Source organism: Mixophyes fleayi, chromosome 3 (assembly GCF_038048845.1).
Source record: "Mixophyes fleayi isolate aMixFle1 chromosome 3, aMixFle1.hap1, whole genome shotgun sequence".
Classification (NCBI taxonomy): domain Eukaryota; kingdom Metazoa; phylum Chordata; class Amphibia; order Anura; family Limnodynastidae; genus Mixophyes; species Mixophyes fleayi.
In genome coordinates this window covers 185321393-185344556 of record NC_134404.1, presented here as the reverse complement: position 1 = coordinate 185344556, position 23164 = coordinate 185321393, and the positions used below count along the sequence as shown (strand labels likewise).

General features: G+C 39.4%; 1 protein-coding gene across 2 annotated transcripts; it reads left to right on the top strand.

Annotated features, from left to right (window-relative positions):
- The first annotated feature begins 39 nt into the window (after positions 1–39).
- Positions 40–22627, top strand: RTN4IP1 (reticulon 4 interacting protein 1). 2 transcript variants are annotated; one of them, XM_075202864.1, is made up of 10 exons: positions 40–117; positions 206–730; positions 6763–6914; positions 8210–8278; positions 9128–9252; positions 11368–11416; positions 13074–13210; positions 18227–18410; positions 18628–18720; positions 22478–22627. In XM_075202864.1, exons 2-10 carry the CDS (start codon positions 460–462, stop codon positions 22595–22597), a joined length of 1200 nt encoding a protein of 399 aa, XP_075058965.1. In that variant the 5' UTR covers positions 40–117; positions 206–459; the 3' UTR covers positions 22598–22627. The 2 variants fall into 2 exon arrangements, with proteins under 2 accessions (XP_075058965.1, XP_075058964.1); XM_075202863.1 differs by having other exon boundaries at positions 54–730.
- Positions 22628–23164: the final 537 nt, after the last annotated feature.

Below are 23164 nucleotides of genomic sequence, written 5' to 3'. Positions count from 1 at the left end.
GTTTGATTGGGAGATACACCAGTATACTGCTCTGTCATTGAACACAACAGGAACGAGGCTTGGAACGCGGAATTGAATAGAGGACAGAGAGGAGAAAAGACAGGATATTACAAGAAGGTGATTTTGAACAACTGTGCTGAAAACAGTAGTTAGCTTTAGAGCCTGGAAATATATATTGATTCATTTTGTTTTTGTATTTTTGCAGAACGTGCAAAGCAATATAGTTTACAGTGTACCGTATATATGTTACTTCGTGGAACTTGAGATTGACCTAGCATACTTTGACACCTTGCGAAGGCCAGTGTGTTGTAGGATGGATAAACTATTTATACACGTGACAATTTCACTGTAAGGTTCCGCATTTCATAGAAACTGAGCACTCTCTTGTTGGCACAAGGATATTTCAAAATTACAGTACTACAAGTGTAACATATTAGAAGGTGTATTCCTGCACTGAAAATGATTACTACGGTGTGGAGTAGGTCTTGTTTACGGACTCTAGATTTGGGTAAAAGACCACTTATAGCAGTAATAACTGGTAAAAATAGAGGGATTCATTCATCTTCTAAAAGAAATACAATTATGCCTGCATGGGTGATTGACAAATATGGAAAGAATGATGTTCTACGCTTCAATGAACATACGATGTTTCCTATTATCCACTACCCCAATGAAGTAATGATTAAAGTCCACGCTGCAAGTGTAAATCCTATCGATGTCAATATGCGAAGTAAGTTGCATGTCTGTTTGTGTTAATATCTTAATTAGTTATAGCAAGTATGTATATGCAGTTAATTAGTAAAGATTTTATTTAAAGTACTGTTTGGACATTCGCTATACATTTGCAAATAATAAAATATGCTTTTATTTATGTAGCATGACACATTGAAAAAGGTAAGTACTTACTGTGGTTTATATGGCAAAAAAAAAAGCTGTGCATAGCTGTCCTAAATGTCCAACATATTATTTAGTCCCATATAATATTTGCCAGTCCACCATATTCTGCACACACCATACAGCCTTATACTGTATACATCTGTGCATTCTTGGAATATCCCTGATACTTCTACTCTGGGGCTGATTCCTGCCCTAGAAAGCAGTTGGGAGCTACCTGGTCTGTCACTGGTAACAGCACTTAGGGGCCTACTTAATAAGACCATACCCTCACCCACCTCCCCCAATGAGTAGATTTTCTGTGATCGAAAATGATATGCTCAGCTCCCCAGGGACACTGACTACCACAAAAAAAGAAGAGTCTTACTGCTTGCCAAGCCGGTCCTGGGAATCTCTGAGCATGCTTGAGACAGCATGCCGGCTTGGACATGTGAACTGGAAGCCTGGAAATGGGCTTCCAGTTACAGATTCTACAAGCAATATATATTAAAGTTAAAAGAGAAAAAAAAAATAATAAGTAAAAAATATCTGAAAAAAATGTTTTATTTTAATAATATAGCATTTTTTCCTGTGGGCACAACCTGCTAACGCCATCCTGATATGGCATTCTCAATCAGTTGACAGCAGCGGTAACTTGTACTGCTGCTGTCTTTGGTAAATGGGCTTTCCCCATGCATTGCAGGAGGCCCCCAGTGATGGTTACCCACCTGGGGTCTTTGGTAAATAGGGAAAAGCCCTAAATCCTGCAAGAAATCCCCTTTCTCTTTCCTACCATTGGGGGAAACTGTGAGACATTTGGTATAGTAGGTGGGAGTAGGAGTTTAGGCACTTAGACATGTTTTTCCTCCCCTACTATATCCCTCCTCTCCTGTAGCCTCAGTTTCTTTTAAGTGCCTAGGATATAGGTCACTTCGGTATAGGCTCCTGCCTATACTTGTATTACTGTTAGGTTATTCATGTTTTTATTTTTATTCTTATCCAGGTGCAGCGCGGGACTGGATCTCAAGACCCAGAGGAGTGAATAAGACTGCAGCTCTGTTCACTCTGGGTCCTGGCGCAGGTAAGAGGCAGCCTAGTCTCCCTTCCTTGGCACCTCTGCTGGCAGTCTCCCCTACAAACGACCTATGAGGGCCACATTATTGTTTGTCTGCCTTTGGCAGCAGCTACAAGGAGTACATTATTATTTTATCGGCCATATATATGGCCACGTCCCCATTATTTTATATGCGGTCGGGAGTGTAGCTCTATCAGCCTCTCCTCCCTGTCGGCCTGCATGCCGGCAGATTATCTCCGCCCCTAGACACGAGCAGCGACGGAACGGAGACAACAATCATGCTCTTTATGAGGCGATTCTGTTGTAAAGAGGAGTACACGCAGCCTGAGAAATTCTTCTTGCGTGGGGACTCTAAAAACGACAGCCATAGATGGCGCTGGTGATGCACGCTGACTGCCAAACAAAGGTATCAGCATTCCATGGAGGCAACCATATTGAGGGAGGTCTGTCGGAAGGATGGCCACCCTACTTCCTGTCGCGGAAGCAGCCATCTTTCATTGCTGGAACATGGAGATCTCGTGCTACACGCTGCTCCTCTACTCTGCCGCTGCTCTACTGGTATCGTTGCATTCTTATTGTCATTTTTTACAAACAATTTTATTACTTTACTATGCTGTTTACAATCAGGACTATTGTTCAGTGTCTGTCTTGGGAATGGTGTATTTACAAGAATTTACTTGGTATTGAAACCTGGTAACATCCGTTTCCTTTGTAGTCAGACTCTAGTTCTCGGACGTTTCTAAATGTTAAGAATATAGATTTTACGGTGTATATTCTATTTCATTTGTATACATTTTAAATATGTCTGAGAAGGGGATGTTCAAAAACAAGGGGTCCTCTGCTATGTCTGCACTGCATTATACCTGTGCCAAATGTAATGCTAAATTATCTGTTGGACAGCCTAACCAGGATGCTCGCTGCACGGCTTGCGAGGCTGAAATTCAAGAGCGACGCACTAGATCGCAGGGGCCAGCAGTCATGGAAGAGCCGTCCTGGGCTAGGTCACTGATAACAGCCATGACGGAGCTCACCCGGGTGATGATACGATCCGCAGAGGTATGTGAGGTCACTTGCGGACACAGTCACATCTTTACAATCCCAAACAGGTCAGGAAGAGAAACGCCCCTACATTGTCACAGGGGGCCAAGAGAGTCATCTCTGATGCATCTCAGGGCCGTGGACAGGATTCTGACCATTCCTCAGAAGAGGAGGGTGAAGTAGACTTAATTCTGCAGGAGGATGACTCCCTCAGCTTAGTAGATTCTACCCCTGCCCAGAATGTAGATAACTGTATTCTGTTAAGAAACATCCCCTCAGATGATGGAGATGGTATCTGACGCATGGCAGAGGCCAATAAACAATTTATGATGGCGGGTAGATTTAGATCTCTTTACCCGCTTCCGCCAGAAGACTCCATTAAATGGGAAGCTTCGCCTAGGGTGGACACCCCTGTGGCACGTTTGTCTTTCTCTTCGGCTATCTCGACTCGGAAACGGGTTTCACAAAGGGATCCCACTAATAAAAAGTGCTATCAGGCTCTCCGCTCGGCTTGCATTGCGGCAGGCAGCATGTTTAGACCCACTATAGTGGTTGCCTGGGCTAACAAGGCTATACAGCATTGGGCTGGACTGCTGGTTAAGGGTATCCAAGACGACGCCCCATGCGCAGAAATCCTTTCCTTGGCTGAGCATATCCTTGACACCTCAGATTATGTAGGCCAGGCAGCCATGGATGCTGTGTCTGTCAATGCCAGATTCTCCGCCCTCATTATCGCAGCTCGTTGTACCTTATGGTTTCGTTGGACAGCGGATGCTAATTCAAAGCAAGCTCTAAAGGGTTTGCCTTTTGATGGGGTTACTCTCTTTGGGTCAGAGTTAGAGAAGGTCATTCAGGTGGCCACAGGAGGGGAAGAGCAGTGCTCTACCCATGGGTTCTAATAGACCTCTTCAAGGACGGTTTCAGTTCTTTCGTTGCTTTGCCTGGGGATGGGGTAACCCACCCAGAGGTCAATCTTCTGCTCCCAGGGGAGCGTACAGCAGAGGTAGGGGCGCCATTAAACCTCGACACCAGGGGACAAGCCTGCTGTGTGACAATCTTTCCACAAGGTATTCTGTGGTGGGGGCACGTCTTCTTCGATTCCAGGGTCACTGGTGGGCATCCACCACAGACGTTTGGACACAAGGAATTGTGTCACAAGGCTATGTCATAGACCTAGTCCAGTTCCCCCCACGAAGGTTCTTCACCACAGTACTCCCCCTTTGTCCCCTCAGGCGCAGAGCACTTCAGGAAGCAATCCAGAATCTGCTGGCAGCTGGGGTTATTGCTTCTGTCCCATTGCAGGGAAGAGGTCAGGGGTTTTAGTCCAGCCTCTTCCTGGTGCCGAAACAGGACCGATCATTTCGTCTAATTTTCAATCTGCAGTCTCTCAACAAGCAGGTAATATCGCAAAAATTCTGAATGGAGTCCCTTCGGACTGTCATTGCCGGAATGGAACAGGGAGAGTTTCTGGCCTATATAGAATTCAAGGATGCCTACCTACATGTGCCTATATGGAGGGGTCACCATTGCCTCCTCTGCTTTGCAGTAGAAAACTCACTTTCCGTTCAAGGCCCTTCCTTTCGGCCTAGTGTCCAACCCCGTGTGTTCACCAAGAACATGGCTATTATGGCGGGCCTCCTGCTCCAGAGTGGAGTCACGATAGTTCTCTATCTGGACAACCCCCTTCTGAAGGCACCATCAGCGTCGCTTTTATCTCTACACTTCCAGATCACTATGCAGTTTCTGGAGGCACACGAGTGGGTTCTAAATTTGTCCAAGTCTTCACTCATTCTGCAATAGCGAATGCGATTACTGGGTCTCTTGTTCGACACGGTGACTCAGAGAGTATTCTTACCGAACAACAAGGTCCTCATTCTCTTGCGCAAGACCAGGACCCTCCTAAAGCAGAAACAAGTCTCTCTTCTCAGTTGCATGAATCTGCTGGGGACGATGATGTCGGCGTTCGAGGCAGTGCCGTTTGCACGGTTTCACTATCGTCCGCTGCAACGGGAGATCCTTCAAAAATGGTCAGGTTCCCATGTGCATCTAGACAGGCAGATCATCCGGCTGTCCAAGCTCACTCGAATGTACCCTCAACAGACAGGTCTTTGCAGAGTTCGTAGATGCCATGACAGTCCCATGACACTTTCGGCATAACTTTGGAGTCCCACAGCCTTCACACATCCATGTTTAGCCTCCCTTGGCTACTGTCTTTCCTGCAGGTCGGTTTCGATAAGGGGCTCCAGCTGGGGTCCCTCAAGGTGCAGGTTTCAGCGCTTTCCATTTATTTTCAACGCAAATTAGCGACCTTCAGGGATGTTTAGACCTTCTTACAGGGGGTTCTTCACCCCTTTTCTATCACCCAGTGGAGCCTTGTGTTCTCAATTTGGTGCTCAACGTGCTTACCCATGCTCCATTTGAACCTCTAGAGTCAGTTGATGTACACCATCTCACGGTGTTCCTTTTGGCTATCTCGTCCGCTCGTAGAGTTTCGGAATTAGCAGCACTCTGCTGCAATTCTTCTTTCTTAATATTCCATGAGGATAGAGCGGTCCTTCGCACCAAACCTTCCTTTGTTCCAAAGATGGTGTCCAGGTTCCACTTAAATCGTGAGATTGTGGTCCCGGCTTATCGCCCTTCATCCTCTTCTTCTGCTAGTGACGAGTTTCTGTTGCTAGATGTGGTTCGGGCTCTGCGTTGCTATGTTGACCGCACGGCCTCTGTTCGCAGAACAAAGGACCTTTTTGTTCTTTATGATGCGCAAAAGCGGGGTTGGCCGGTTTCTAAGCAGTCCTTTGCCTCTCGCTAGATAAGGGCCACTATTTCACTGGCCTATGGCCAGGCATCTCTACATGTACCAGTATCGTTAAAGGCGCACTCGACCAGAGCTGTTGGCGCATCTTGGGCGGCCTGCCATGGGGATTCCACGGAACAGCTATGCATAGCGGCAAACGTGGTCATCTGTCCACACTGTAGGGCTTTGCATCAGCAGATGCGAGTTTTGGATGCAGAGTACTGCGTGCAGCTGTTCCAGAGCATTCCCTTCCTTAGAGGCAGCTTTGATATGCCCCCAATGTCTCGCAGTGTCCCCCAATGGTAGGAAAGAGAAAAGAAGAATTTTACTCACCGTAAAATCAATTTCTCTTACTCCATTGGGGGACACTGCACCCTTCCTTGCTCTGTAAATAGTTCTGTTGTGTAAAATAAAAAATAATTTTTCTTTAGCCATATAGGGCTCCTCTCATTTGGACACTTCGTTAGACAAAACTGAGGCTACAGGAGAGGAGAGGCATAGTAGGGGAGGAAAAACAAGTCTAAGTGCCTAAACTCCTAGTTCCGCCTACTATACCCACTGTCTCGCAATGTTCCCCAATGGAGTAAGAGAAATCGATTTTACGGTGAGTAAAATTCTTCTTTTTCTCAGGATTTAGGGCTTTTCTCCCTCTAATAAATAGACACCTTAGTTTGCCTAACAAAATGAAATCTGATTGGCTGATGGTTTAGTTTGTGAAAATATACTGTACAACTGAAGAATGGTAACAGGAAGAAATGTATGTTTTATGATAATTAAATAGTGCCATAATATAGGTATCCTTAAGATTCACATTCCAAACAAAAATAAATTCAGTGGCTTTGTAAAATGTTTGTGTTGCACATAAATATTATACAATATAATACACGTTTTATACGCATAAGTTAGAGAAAAAATGCTTAAATCCTGAAACTCTGAATGGCTTTCTAATGATGGCATCAGTAATGCACCAATTACTTCCTAGATGGTTATGGAGCAGCTAGTTTGAATATGAGTCGTGATCCTCTGCAAATAAAGATGACTGGCAGCGAGTTTCCTATGATTCTTGGTAGAGATGTTTCAGGAACTGTTATGGAATGTGGACTCAGTGTGCAATACTTTAAACCTGGAGATCAGGCAAGTACTTGGAAGAATTTTTTTTTCCCTCTTTCCTTTTTAACATCTACTTAAACACCATGTTATATCACACTACTTACATTAAGGTAGAAGATTAACCATTTACAGCAAAATATATTTACAGCGATTCTACACCGCTCTTTTTCTGCCTTTCTCCTACAGAATCCTCTTTAAACTCTTCGCCGTCACCTACAAGGCCCTCTCCCATTCCACTGCCCCTTATATCTCATTTCCATTCACACTTCCGCCTGTTCCGTGCGCTTGGCCAATGGCCGTCGCCTCTCCTCTCATCTCATCACCTCATCCCATGCTAGAATTCAAGACTTCTCCTGTGCTGCCCGCTCCTCTGGAATAACTTCCCTCGCTCCATCCGTCTGTCCCCTAATCTGAGCACCTTCAAACTGGCTCTCAAAACCCATCTGTTCCTTAAAGCCTACCAGCCATCCACCTAACCTTCTGTTTTCTTGCTCTCCTTACCTCCGACTTCCCTGTCACGCTCCTTTCCACTGACTCCTCTCATGCCTGCTCCCTGTTTCCCCTCCCTTTAGTATGTAAGCTCTTACGAGCAGGGCCTTCTTCCCTTCTGTCTTAATACCAATTCTTCTCCAACGTCACTGTACTTGCCTTGCTTGGAGTTATTGGAGTCTTGGTTTTACTCGTTTTGCTCTGTACAGTTGTACCCTGAATGGTCTACTGTTTGTATTTTGTATTTTGTACAGCACTGCGGAAACCCTGTGGTGCCATATAAATAAAGATTATTGTTATTATTATTATTATTATTAATAATAATAATAATAATAATAATAGTAAAATTCCAAGCAAGGGAAAATTAAAGATAAAATATATTTCCATCTAACCTCATTGTTGTATTAGTGTATGTCACACCACATCCACCCCATTAGCATGGCATTGCTTTCATTAGGCTCAATTCAGTACTCAATTGCTTTCCTTGAGCTACTTTACTATGCTGTTATATTATTGGCATAATAAGCAGTGGGTGTTCGTGCCCTGTATGAATTTTACACGGTATTGTTATTTTATTTTAATAAATTGAGATAATTCACAGTGTAATCCTACTATGGGAAATGCTGTCGTATAAGGCAAGATTGGAGGGCATGGAATCTAATAGCATTGCTCATTCAGTAACTGGCTATTAGTGTACCTTACTGTTGTGTCAAAAGACAGGAATATCTCACTAGTAAGTAATATAACTGTGTTGCTGGACGTTCATTTATAGACAAGGGGTTTTCTTGGTGTATAATATATGCACGTTATATATTTACTGTTATTGACAGGTGTGGGCAGCAGTTCCTCCATGGAAACAAGGCACATTTGCAGAGTTTGTTGTTGCAAGTGCTAATGAGGTAAATATTGACATATTTAATGTTTTTGTATATTTAAAAAAAAGTATGTGACCACCTTTTAAAGCACTTTCCGTGCTCTATTTTTATTTTATTCACATTATGCTGGGACTCTTGAGCACCCAAAAAAAACAAAGTTGATGAGAAGAAATAGGAGAGGGGGGAAGGTGGGGTGAATGCAGGACTTACCAAAATGGAAGGTTAAGCAAATCTATATGCCATATTTATCAGAGTTATAAATAGTACACCGTTCACTGACTTTAAAATGTATGCAGCTGAATATACCGCATGCTCAGCTATATTGTGGGTAACTGGTCTGCATACAGCTTTAAGTAATGTAAAGCCACACACATGTGGCAGCGTACCATATTATTACTATTATCATTTATTTATAAAGCATCATCCAATAACCAGCTCTGTACATTTTGGGGAGGATGATACAAATTACATACAATGACATGAAAAAGAAGATAAATTGAGCCCTCTAGCCTTCTAAAGGGCTGTACATTACCCTATTCTCAGTAATAAGTTAAAATAATACATTTAATCAAAGAAAGAGACACCTATCTGTAATAACATAACAGCAGGCATTGCTGCAAAGTAGTGGAAGAGAGCAGGGTGGACTTACCGAACTAAGTATATACACACACCAATTAATGTATTTTATTTAGATCCACAATGCAAAGCCTCTGAGATATTTTAATGTCAGATAGTGACTATACTTTTTTTTTTTTGTTTAAGGAGTACTTTATGAGCTGCTACTTAATTAATCTATTGCTTAATTTCATAAAGCTTTAGTGCGTGGCTTTTCATTCTAGCATTTTAATTTTGTAGTGTTTGATTTATGTTTAGATATCCATGAAGCCAAAGTCACTTAGTCATATAGAAGCGGCATCTTTGCCCTATGTTGCTCTCACAGCATGGGTCGCTCTCGTTAACAGCTGTGGCTTGAAAAAGGAGACATGTCCAGGAAAACGGTGAGTATACTTTGAACATATGCCCTTCTTTTGTTCCATGCTACATGTAAGACTTGTTCACATAGGAGACTTTGATCAACTAATCCAGCGTATTGGCGCCCCTGTCTGTCTGTGTGCGTGTGTGTGTGTGTGTGTGTGTGTGTGTGTGTGTGTGTGTGTGTGTGTGTATGTATATGTGGGTGTGTGTGTATGTATGTGTGTATATATATATATATATATATATATATATATATATATATATATATATATATATATATATAAATAAATTACTGTGATGCTTATGACATGATGCAATTTTTATTTGTTTTTTTAACTGAAAGTTGGTGAGGGGTACATAGAGAGGAAGGAACACAACAGTAGATCCTAAAAAAATAATTGCACACAGACCTGAGAGCACTGAGACATTGCTGTAGATAAATAATTATGCTTGTATGCTTCAAACCTCATGGATTGGCTACATACATTTATAACATCCTAATAATACAAACATGATGCAATGTTTATATTTTATCAATACATCCTCTGCTCCGGGATTACACAAGATGTGATTGATTGTTTAAGCTGGGGTTTTCTCCCACTTTTCTGTGAAAATTACACACCCAAAAATGCTATAAATTAATTCTTGATCCACTTGACAATATAACCCAAGCCAAGAAATCAGATCTGGCGTTTGCGTATATAAATGCGCTCTGATAGTGGCTCTGGCTACATCTATGCCTTTCAAGTTTATGGGGAAAAAGACATCCAGTTTGATTCCATCTTATATGGGCTTTAATAGAAAGTAGTGTGAGATTTATTTTCCCTACCTGTTGCCAGAGGTATATTTTATGTGTGGACAGCTGTTGTATGAACAATCCAGCTAAAAGCATTGATATAACAGAAACAATTAGGCAATGGACCTTAAAGATAATCAATCCATACCTTGCCATGCGCATATCTGGGTACCGGTACAAAAAATATATGTGTAGTTATAATAATTGGCAGTTTACAATTTATACATACTCTTGAAACATGCAGGAAACTGGGATCCATTCCCAAGAGAAAATATTAATACTAATTTATCCAGCAGATAATATCCCTATGGTCAGTAAGCAGACTGCACTGCAGACACTTTCCTGATATAACTCCCACAAGAAAACATGATCACAATAATGATGCAGGGATCTCTGAAAACACGGTATAATACAAGATACCAAATAGTACTGTGCAGAGTGCATAAGGCTGGTGACGAGCCTTACCCAGGCTTAAATTAGTGGTACAAAAAATCCCAAAGAGTAAGAGCTGAAAAAATATTTGACTGCATTTACCTTCACTAAAAATCTTTAAAATTCCCAACAAAAGATTGTCATTGACATTATATTGTATTGTGATGTTGTGCCAAAAAGTTGAAAATATTTATTACAAATTCTCTTAATACCCTCTGTGAGAAAGCCTTTCAAGTATGTACTGGAAGATATAGCAGTTATGTGTCTTTGCTTACCAAGCATAACAGACAGATATATGTACATAAATCATCAATATCATGTAAATCCTTGTGTTTTCACTGCTGCTAAGAAAGTTTCTGTTTCTCTGTATTTGTGTATGCTTAGAAAATAGATTTCCCATAATGTGAAGGAATAAATGAATATATTATATATTGGTGACTTGTTTTGGTAGTCCTATAAAAATAGACACCAGTAAAGTCTGATCATTTTTTGTTGTTTTTTATGTTTGTGGCAATGTTAATAGCAAGTGATGAGTGTACACTGTCTAAATTGTTGACTAATCTATCTTTGCACTTTCATTTTGGAGTAAGGTTAGATTATTTGATTAATCAGACGCAAAGTATTTAAACACCTGTTACGTGCTGCGCATCAATTTGCAGGCAGTGCAGCCCTGCAAGATACATTTTGAATAAATTAATGTATATTTTTTAATCGGGGTCAATTAATTGATTTGGTAACCTTATTCTGGAGGGTTTTCACACTTTTGCAGTAGGTCTGAACGTAGCCTATGACAGATTATATACATGGTTATATAGTTATATGAAGTATCTGCACTAAAAGTTTGGAGATCCTTTTTCAATTGCAGCTCGGCTAAAGACTAGGAATAACCTGCTCTTTTTTCTTATTGCAGTGTATTAATTATTGGGGCATCAGGGGGAGTTGGCACAGCCGCCATTCAGGTATTTGTCATATAAAATCCAGTATTTTGTGTTCTCAGTTTGAATTTAATGTATCCGTATTATATATCTGTGTATGTATTTAATGTATCAATATACTGTATTTGACATGTACAAAATATTATACTGTACCGCAAATATTAAAGTAGTTTAAAGAACTTAAAACTAGTGCAAGCAGAGTGTGAAGTTATTAATGCTATTCAAGTTGTACTCTGTATTAAAGGTATATTCTGTATTATAAACTGGAATGTTAGTTCCGCACATTGCAATACATGTTAAGCTAACAAACTCACGCCAAGTCTTCCCTTTCTACGCAGTCCTACACTGTAAAATAGATATTAACATGCATTGCTATGCTATAAATATTAACATGATCATTGCTGTGCTTTCATTTGGGTTACATGTTACCCGCACGCAGCTTTTAAAGTAAGCACATCCCAAGCATTAGCAGTTGGACACCTGGGGAACACCTGACCTAAGTTAATTGGATAGGGGTTCAATCCGAATGCCCATTTTTAACAAAACCAACTATAATGTATTGTGCTCTACCACAAATATTAGCTGAGAACGAAACTTTGTCATGCACATTTTTTTATAATTTATATTTATACAATATACATTGTTTATATTGTATTACTGTGATATGAAGTCAGTTGAGGCTTTTGTTCCAATCTAGCACATAAACATAAAGCAATGTGTGTGCAAATATTATATTTATTTGACTTCAGTATTGAAATCATTAATATCCTAGTTCTTTATTCATATTTTTGGTTACCTATGACAATCATTTAGGTATTCCTTTTATTTTTGGAACTGTGCTAGAAAAACTCTTTTTCTACAATCACCTGTAGAACATTATCTTTTATCATTGCCCCCATTATCCTTCCTCCATCTGTTAATTGTATACTATGAGTTCGTATATATGATCTCATTAAATGTGGGGGTGTACAACTCGGTTCTAGGAAGTGAACACCACTATATATATATATATATATATATATATATATATATATATATATATATATATATATATATATATATATATATGATTAAAATGCTGAATCTGCAAGAAGTGAAATGATAGAGGTAATCCAATTGTTTTCCAGTCACAGGAGACTGCAACAGGAGCTTGTTGTCCATTGGGGGACGCGCGCGCGCTGTCAAGTTTTTTTATTTTTTTCCCAGCTGATCACATGCAATTTTGACTGCAATCATTTTCATCTTTTGTTAGGATTTGTGAAAAGTACGTTCACAATAATATCTAAAAATCATCCTTTGTTTGAAACACTGTTCTACTGGCTAATATTCAACGATTCAAAATAATGATTCAGCTTCTCTTTCCAAACATCAAATTTGCTACGGTGGATTTTATTCATTTTGTGAAGTTACCCGTTCATAAGTCACTTGCCATAGGAGATATAGATGTGTGCATACGCTGAAACATACTTATTCTATTGCATGTATAATCTGCCTCAAGGAGTGACAATGGACAGATAGATCAGCTATCAAATGCTTAAAAGGTTTATGCTACGTATATTACTGTGACTTACAATATTATAGGGTTATGTATGTGTAATACAACTCATGTATGCATTATATGCAGCGATAATGGGGTATTTCTCCAACTTGATACATCTTTATTTTATTATAATTACTTCAGCTATTGAAAGCATGGGGCGCTCATGTGACTGCTGTTTGCTCTGGAGGGGCTTGCTCACTGGTGAAAGACCTTGGAGCTGATGATGTGATTGATTACACTGCAGCAAAACTAGAAGACCAGCTAAAGACAAGAGAGCTGTGAGTCAGTGCTGTGTCCTGAATGTGTGTGCTGGAAAGGGTTTCTTGCATGGTTTATAATTTCAGTGGTATCGGTACTAATGCAACATTATTCATTTACATTCTGTTTAGAATATTATCAGTAAGTGACACACTTATTCTTCATACAAGCATAGAAAAATTGGTATATTGTGGTTATTTAAGCATTAAGATTAAGTTATCCACATTTTCCAGTGGAGGTCTTCCTTAAAGCATTTCCTTTTACAAACATTGGAATTTTGATCCATACAATTGAATACATCTGTAGCAGATTAACCAATAAACAAATTCCACACCCAACATTCAACTGAGACTGCACTCAAAACTAATCAGTGATCTACTTAGTCAAAAGGTCACTTCTCTATATTCGTCCTCCTGGACCTCTCTGTTGCTTTCAACACTGTTAATAACCCTCTTCTGCTACACACCCCTCCTTTTATTAGCCTTTATGGCACAGTTCTTCCCTGGGTCTTTTCCTACCTTTTGAACTGCTCCTTTAGTGTTGCTATCTCTGGCACATCTTCCACTCCCACTATCTGTTGGGCTCTCACAAGGCTCTGTTCAATGCCAACTGCTTTTCTCACTGTACATCTCTACTAATACTGGTGAATTAATTTGCTCATTTGGCCTCTAGTACCACCTCTACACCAACAACACCTAAATCTACCTCTCCATACCAGATCTCTCTCCATCTGTACTATCATGGATAACAAACTGTCCCTCTGATATCTTCACATTGATGTCCCAATGTACACCATCTGCTTTACTTAATTATTTGATTGCCCTGCAACCCAGCCCTTAGAACTTGCCTACAAGTTCCAGGGGGTAGGTTTATGTCCAATTATTGTATCTTAAGTTTGGGGAGAAGAAGAGTTTAATCAATATCAACAGAAGTGTAACAAACGGACAGCAGTGCACCTCTTACATGTTTCTGAACTGTAGGAGAAAACCAAAGAACCCAGAGGAAACCCATGCAGACATGGGGAGAACATACAAACGCCACACATAAAGGGCCCTGATTGCAATTGAACCCGTGACCCCAGCTCTGTGAGATAGTAGTACTAACCACCGTGCCTTCATAAGTTTTCTCCCTTCTGTCCATGTGTTATGCATCCTTGTCTGTAACTCATCCATACTGAGGAATAACAATTCTTGCTGTTATAGTTATTCTGTGTATACTGAATACAGCCAAGTGTGTACACCTGTCTTTATTACAATGGATCTGTATTCTAAGAGGCTATTGGCCCAGTGCACTCTATTATTGTAATGTGATTCTAAAAGAGACTGGTCACCTGAGACACTGCAGTTTCAGTCAGGTGTAGCAAAGCTGAACAGTAATTTCCAGGTATAGAAGTTCTTCAATGTAAAGATGACCTGTGATAAATACACAGCAATCTTGAGGAGCAAGCGGCAGACTAGAGTAGTAATCGGCTTACTAGTTTGAGCTGATCAACTGATTGGTATTAGGAAAGAAACCGCAGCGGAAGGTATGTATAAGGCGACTGTGTGGTCTATAATAAATAATATATTTTGTACAGCAGTTACAGCTCCACTGGTAAGACATATAGGTGTCACACCCAAAAAGGAATGCAAGTACAAAACCTAGACTTTGCATTTATATACAGTGAGCTTAATGGAAGATCTATACATGGAACAACCGCCATGGTTTATAAATTCAGAAATTCAGAAAGCTTATGAATATTACTTGGAGGTGACAGTTCTAAGTCAATGCTATTGGAATGCTGTAAAGAGTGTTCTAAGATAACGGAAAAACATAGTCAATAAGCACTCAAAATTGCCTCTAAAACCTGTCATAGAGTTAACCAATTAAATATATGCGAACTGGGGCGGTGACACAAAAAACTACAAGGGAACAACCACATTTTTTGTTTGAACTTGGACATTGTACTATATGTTGGATCAGTAGGACAAATAGTAGTGAGTATCTTCAACTGAAGCTGAATATGTATCTGCACCTCAAACTTGTCAAGAAGCAATCTAGTTATGGCAGCTCTTGATGGACATCTACAAACCAATCCCTATCATGGAAGACTGGGAAGGATGTATAAAGTTGTTGCAAACAAAGAAAATTACCCAACGTACACTAAACACATATATGTGAAGAACCACCATTTAAGGGGCTTACAAGACAAAAGGACTACTTAAAATGTCTCGTCTGCAACACATCCAATGCAGTTATTATAGCTATACCATTTAATATCGCTGTGTTTTTGTTACCCAAGTTTGTCCATCTGATCTACTTTACAAAGAGTTTGAATAGTATTAGTATTCTAAAACTAAATCACTAACTAAGAGGAACATTCAGAAAAATATGGCAGCGAACAATAAGCATCGTCTGAAGGACATGATTTTAGGAGTAATCGTAGCAATTTTGACATTTAAGTAGAGGTACTAAATACCATAGAGTCCAATCTCCTCTAAAACATCAGATATTTATTTTTAGAATTTGTTCTACTTCGGTGTGCAATCCTTTCTATATTTGCTATTTAAAAATATAGGAAGTTCACAGAATTCAGTGGATAAGCTATTAGTTGTATGCAAACCCCATGTTCACTGCCCTACTTTTTGATGGTTAAACCTTTTGTTGATAACCAATATTTTTCTAAGGTTATGTATGTGTGACTGAATTCCAGGTGCTGATACACATCAGTGTCAAGCAAAGCTAACCAGTTTGCATACTTTACACTAATGTAATGGCTTATGAGATACGACATGTAAATTCACATCTCCCTTGGCTTTTTCCATTCAGCTATTTGAATGATTTGACTGTATTGGAACCATATGTTCATGTAAACACTGAAGATTCTTGTAAAACAAGCAGTCGGAGGATCAGTCGCTTTGTAGGTGTTCTTATCAGTTTATAGTTATGTTAATGAACCACTACTGTATCTTTGTTTTTTATTATACACCTTTCACGTCTCCTAAGATGTGTTTTGCTAAATGCCTAGTATACACCACAACAGTGTGATACATACTGACACAGATAACATGGAAGTTGTGTTACAACAAAAGGATATACTCTGTATTAAATGAACTGAGCATGGAGGCTGATTTCTTCAATTTACATTTTCTGTTGCAAATGTTTCCTGCTAATTGGAAAAAAAAAATCACAAAGATTTGCATTTTTTTTTTTTAACTCTGCGATTGTTTCAGTATTCTGAAATGTAAATCATTTGAGTTTTAAAGGTTAATTTTTTTGTAAATATAGATTGGTGTAGGTGTACACCTATATTGTGAACAGAGGACATGATTGGTGTTTCTTAGGGTAGATGGGTAATGCACAGCAGAATACACAGTAATAGTCCCAGAAAGAACACTTTTCTTCTACACAGTCCCAATAAACACCACTGAATTTAGGTCCCTCTGCCAGGTTTTTTCCACATAAGAGAACAGTTGGTTGACTTTCATAGGTTACGGCATTAAATAAACAAAAATCATAAATCTAATTCCTATTCCTCTACAGCACTAACGTATTTGAGATTCCCTCTCTAGTAGTGAGGTGGACCTAGCAACAAGGCCACACAAGATCACTCCTCCATTCACTGTGCACACTATATTGTGCTTTGTAGTTCCTCCTGCTCACTCATAGGTACAAATTATTATACTAAACTTAATTAGACCCTGAGGGGCATTTTCAATTGCCCATGAGAGAGAGAATTTTTCAAACTGATCACTCAAGGAGAGGCGGGACTGGGATAAAAAATGATCAGGGGGCCCATAATCGGAGCTGGATTAAAGCTATGGGGACCCTATTGTATAAGACAATAGTGTAATGTGCTAACATGTACTGATCCAACCAATTATTAGACAGTTAATGAATCCTGAACCTACAACAATGCTTGATTAGAGAAAGTACATTAAAGTTGTCTGAGCCAGAAATGTACTGAGATGTATTGCTCTTCTATCTATCATTAAGATATTAACCAGTGTCATGTGTTAGGTATCACTGTATACAGGTTTGCAAAGCGAAAAAAATGTAAATGACCACTTTGATATATATCATAATTGACCCTAGTGTCTGTCTGTTTGTGTATGTTAGGGAATTTAGACTGTAATCTCCAATGGGGCAGGGACTGATGTGAGCGAGTTCTCTGTACAGCGCTGCGAAATCAGTGGAGCTATATAAATAAATGATGATGATGAGATATATAGATATAGATATATATATATATATATATATATATATATATATATATATATATATATACACGCACACGCACACGCAGAGTCACCCGGCGTTTCGCAGGTCCGATTTGTAATGTATTAGCAAATTATTTGGTAAATAGATCAAAAATGCTGTTTACAAAATAAGGTTTGTTGCGTTGTCGTTATGTCGTGTTGTTGCGAGATCTCCTTCAGCAAACAATTGTTTACAACCAAAAAAAATGTTTTATTCAGTATTTGTCGCTCCGTCGCTATGTGGTCTACAAACAAACTTCTTCTCTTAGATATACAGAAGATATAGAGAGATATATACTGTATATCATTACTGTATGCTCTTTCTTTCATAATTTAATTGCCCTTGTTCTGGTTTTGCACCCTGTGCACAAAACTGCATGGGGGGTAGTGTCCAACAGAAATATTTCAAATCGGGATGCAACAGGGAGGAGCAGTTTTAGCATACGTTTTTATTATCTGGTGAATCTGTTTGTTTCCAATATGCTGAATACTCAATTTAGATTTGATTGACGCCCTCTTGTGAGTGCTTTTGATCTTTTCCTGCTTATTATATTTCACCCTTAATAACAATGAACCCTAGGTCTGCACAGTAGAGGTAGCACAAATGTCTGTCTGGTCTTGTGCATGATGCTGCAACTACATATGAACTTTGCGAATACTTATATTTTTGATTCGAATGCAACTGTTCGTTGCACAATGTAAAAATATTGACCTAAAACTGTCAGGGTTAGATCTCAGAAATTGCACATCTAAAATATACATAAAGTTTTATTTAAAGTGTTATACCTTCATTTCCAGATTTAACGTCATTCTCGACAATGTTGGAGGAACAACTGAAGAACTGGCCCTTCATTATCTTAAGCCGTGGTCTGGAGCCACGTATGTCACACTGGTCACTCCATTTTTGTATAACAACGACCGCTTGGGTATAGCAGATGGTATGATGCGTACAGGGATTACTCTGTCATCAAAAGTCATTAAGGTAATATTGGGCATTCGTGTTAATATTTGTAGGCAAAATGTTGATAGTTCCCTTTGCAAAGAGATAACATGGGAGTGATAGGGACACATGTTTTACAAGGAGTTCACTGTCCATAGCTTTATTGCAAGATGTAATTTACGTACTTACGTAGTCAAGAAGTAGTTGAGCATCAATTCAAAGTTTTAGTAAGCCTTGCTGACCTTTGTTCTTGTTTTAGCACTTCTGCAAAGGGATCCACTACCGATGGGGATTTTTTGCTCCCAGTGGCCCAACCCTGGATGAAATAGCTCAGCTTGTCGACGCTGGAAAGGTGTGTAACAGTTCTGTTATAAACTAGTGTCTTTATGTATTTCAAAATAAACGTCGGTCTTAAGCAGCAGTGTCTGCCCAGTAGGTCACATGTTCTTATAAATATCTGAGCAGGCGAGGCACTCTGTTTTTGTGATTAAGGCTAGTTTTGGAATTACGTCAGTGTCTAGCAATGCAGCTGGTTTAGGATTTGGGGAGGGGACACCTTGTCTATTTATTTTTATTTTTTTATGTTTATTGCAAAGTGCAGCATCTGACCTGAGCATAGGTAACTGCCAGTCACGTGCTGATCTGTGCTAGTCAGCATTTTTACAGAAAGTAACTGACTGTTACCTCCATTCAGTCCATTAATGCTGCCAAATTAATTTATTTAAAATTCAGTTTGTTTTGAATTATTTATTATCAGCAGCCCTCGTGTATTTACAGTAATTCAACATGAAATCATGGGCGTTAGCCTTGCTATTACAAGTAAAACTTATCAATGGTTTAATGTTCACATTACACGTAGAGAAAATGTACTGCATGTTATATGCGTTTGCAGCAGATGCACACAGCATTAAAATGTTATAAATATGTAAAGTTTGTTTATTTGCTGAAAATCAAAGTATTTACTATTTGCATTATACTCACCCAGTACAGTCTGATGTTTAGCCTCATACATGGGATGTGTGGCTGGCAGCACATAATCAGTGGAGAAAGTAACAAGCTTGTAGAAAGTAAACTCTGTACCCTGGTGGTGTTTTGCATAAACAGATGTATACTACTCTAATCCCTGCTCTCTGTAGACCTGAGCATTAATCCCTCTTCCCAGAACACAACAAAAGTGCCCTGTGCTAGGAGTCTGATGTTCTGATGTAAATAGCCTGTGTTTTCATTATTCATTTAATCTCTCTTAATCATCACGTATTCAGCCTGCCCCATCCCTCTGCCACCTTTGCTGCCTTAATACAGGAAGGGGTTTCATCTGAGTCAGTTGATTTCAGCTGTGACTCAATGTTATGTTGTCCTGCTGAATGGTCAGCCTTTTCAGGATTACGTACACAATGGGGCCACTCAATACAAATGACACAGTTTTATAATGCTCTAGATAGAGGGGATCATCCCTTTGGTATTCATGTCAGTGTTTTTATCACTGAATAGGACAGAACTGCCTGAACAATACACATGAGATGAGCCCATCTCCATGAAGCATAGTAATGTGTCTGTTTTATGATGAAAATAAACAACTATGTGCACTTGTTAATTAATATAAATATAATAATGGAAGTGGGGAAGAATACACTGAAACTGTGCTTCTCATTGTCCAGTATCTTTTTTTAAAAAAAAAAATCTTAATATAAGGATCTAAGCAACAGAAGAATATGATTTAAGATCACCACACAAATTCTGTCTTTTGGAATGATTTGAGATGCCTTTTTATTGTTGTTAAGTTATGTGAACTATTGACAGTTTACTGTCCAATATGTATCGTAATGTCTGTTATCTGATTGGTGACAAGTCACTGCCTGAGTTGTCCTGTGATGGGATCACATGGAATCATAATCTCCATCAAATTTCCTTCATTTTAATTGGACTGCTGCTTTCCCTCATAATTATCAATTTATCCGGTTTGGAACCTGTCTATATTTGTGAGTGTGTATATATGGATCACAATTGTTGAAGAAACAACAAAATTGACCACATGGTACATCAGTTTCGTTGTTTACCTGTAACTGCGCTGCACTTCCATTGAGTTACAGTGGACTGGACTAAGTTAGTAGAGAATGTTCCAGTGCTTTCTCCGCTGTTAAGGAAATGTTGTATTGCACTATTTGCCCAATTAATTGTGCTCTATATGTATATTGTTTAACATTGCTTAACATTTCTATCATAAGGAGACTATCCCATTAAAGGACTACAATCTCACCCATTAGTATTAACAGGTTCTGAGGTATGCTTGAGAACCCACAGTAACACTGGTTCAATAACCAGTGGGGCAGCATGGTGGCTAAGTGGTTAGCACTTCTGCCTTACAGCTCTGGGGTAATGAGTTTGTATGTTCTCCCCGTGTTTGCGTGGGTTTCCTCCGGGTGCTCCGGTTTCCTCCCACACTCAAAAAAACACAGACCAGGGTCAATTTGTTAGCAGCCAATACCAGTTTTTGGTCTCTGTGTGTGTGTGTGTATGTGTGTGTGTGTGTGTGTGTTAGGGAATTTAGACTGTAAGCTCCAATGGGGCAGGGACTGATGTGAATGAGTTCTCTGTACAGCGCTGTGAAATTAGTGGCGCTATATAAATAAATGGTGGTAATAATAATAATAATAAACCACAAGTGTATGTGCTATAGATGTTTAGATATACAGATTGATCATGTATTGAAAACCATATTATGCCTTTTAAGACGACATTTGCAAAAAGTAGATTTGCCTGTCAACTGAAAGCACCAACCATTTCATCCCTTTTACAAATCAAGAAGAATGGTTTCCATTATATTTCTTGTTGTTGAGAGTTACACATATTAATAGCTGTATTCCTGCTTAAAATCATACCATGAATACATATGCATATACAGTAGGGTGCCAATAACTATTTTACATAGAAGACTAACTACAGTTTTATACTGTTGAAGTGAGTGTATTCATGAATGAAGGTGTTGAGAATTAAATCATAAGTGGAACTGGAGATCTGTGAAAGTGTAGACTCCATTATCACACTCACACTCATGCAAGCATTGACAATGGTTGGGATTATTTTGGCCAGAGTTTGCACACAGGTAACAGAGAGACAGAAACTTTGTATAGTACATGGGTAGCAGAGTGTCAGGAACTCAAGATAGCAAATGGGTAGAAGAGTGTCTAGAGCTCACGATTGCACACTGATTGCAGAGTGCCAGGAGCCCCGTATTGTTCATGGGTAGCAGAGTGTCCAGAAATCGGGCTTGCACTGAGGTAGCAGGGTGTCAGAAAATCATGATTGCACATGGATAGCAGAATGTCAGGAATACAGGATTGCTCATTGGTTCTAGGGTGTCAGGAACTCAGGATAGCACAATGGTAGCGGGGTGTTAGGAGCTCAGGACCACACTCAGGGGCATATTCAATTGATGGCGGGATCGCCGAAAATCCCGCGCTCCAAAAATATTACCGTTAATACGGTAATATCTTGCTGGATTTCAGCTGCGAGCTGAAATCCAGCGAGTAAAATACCGTATTAACGGTTTTCCCGCACAGGATTACCGTAATAACGGTAATATTTTTGGAGCGCAGGATTTTCGACGATCCCGCCGTCAATTGAATATGCCCCTCAGAGTTTCAGGAGCAAACAGATAGCAGGCCAGGAACTCAGAGTTGCAGGAACATGATAGCAGGAACTCTGTGAAATACCTGATGTGGAAAGTTTTCATTTGTACTTACATTCCTATTCTTTAAAATTGAGTGTAAGCTCTTGCGGGCAAAGTCCTCTCTACCTATTGTCCCATGTCGGTCTACTGTCTGACTTTCTCGTACAACCTGTCATGTCTTTTGCTGCACTCTGTGTGAGTCCCCATAGCATTACTCGCACCCATTTGTGCTATTATGTGTTTTATCTCATCTATAATGTTATTTGCTTTTTTTATCAGCCGCTACAGAATCTGTGGTGCCTTTATAAATAAATAATAATTTGTCCATCATAATTGTGTTAATCCATTTGTGGCACATATTTTGAGAGTAGCTATACTTGTTTTGTGCTTATTTTGTCTATATTTATATTTAACATCATGTCATGTTTCTTTATCATAGATTCGACCGGTTATTGAAAAAGTATTGCCATTTTCTGACATCCCCCAAGCTTTCCAGAAGGTAGAAGAAGGACATGCTCAAGGAAAAACTGTCATTGAAGTTATTCACCCTAAAAAATAAATTTTTGTACTTCCTACAGGTTTCTGAAAATTTCTAGTTCTAACTTTTTTCTTTTATGTGCATGATAAAGGAAGCATCAGTGTCTGAGTCTTAGCCCATCACACAGGGAGGTAGGAGGTACGGATTTAGAAGTAGACACCAAGCGAATATATGCTAGAACAGTAAGGAATGCAAGATAATCCGATAGGTATCAAATCCTTAAATAGGTATATATGGTCATCCGAGATTCAAAAATAGCCATATCAAGATGTCTGTCATGTAGTAAAACTAATTGAATATTACTGAAATAAAAGCATATGTGGGGAAGAGCAAACATTCAAAATGACTTCCTCACAGAGGACTAGGGATGTGCACCGGCGACTTTTGAGGTCTCGTGTTTTGTGTTTTGGATCCGGATTTTCTCGATGTTTTGGGTTCGGATTTGTTTTGCAAAACACCTGCCGAAACGTTTTGGTTCGGATTTAAGGTTTTGGATTCGGATTTTTTTTGAAAAAAAACTAAAAAGTGTAAAAATCAAGTTTTTGGGCTTATTTTCACTCCTACGCTATTATTAACCTCAATAACATT

Coding starts and splice junctions, on each gene's coding strand:
- RTN4IP1 (XM_075202864.1), top strand. CDS start 460: ATGATTACTACGGTGTGGAGTAGGTCTTGTTTACGGACTCTAGATTTG. Junction 18,411..18,627: donor TGTCATCAAAAGTCATTAAG/GTAATATTGGGC, acceptor TTCTTGTTTTAG/CACTTCTGCAAAGGGATCCA. Junction 18,721..22,477: donor AGCTTGTCGACGCTGGAAAG/GTGTGTAACAGT, acceptor TCTTTATCATAG/ATTCGACCGGTTATTGAAAA.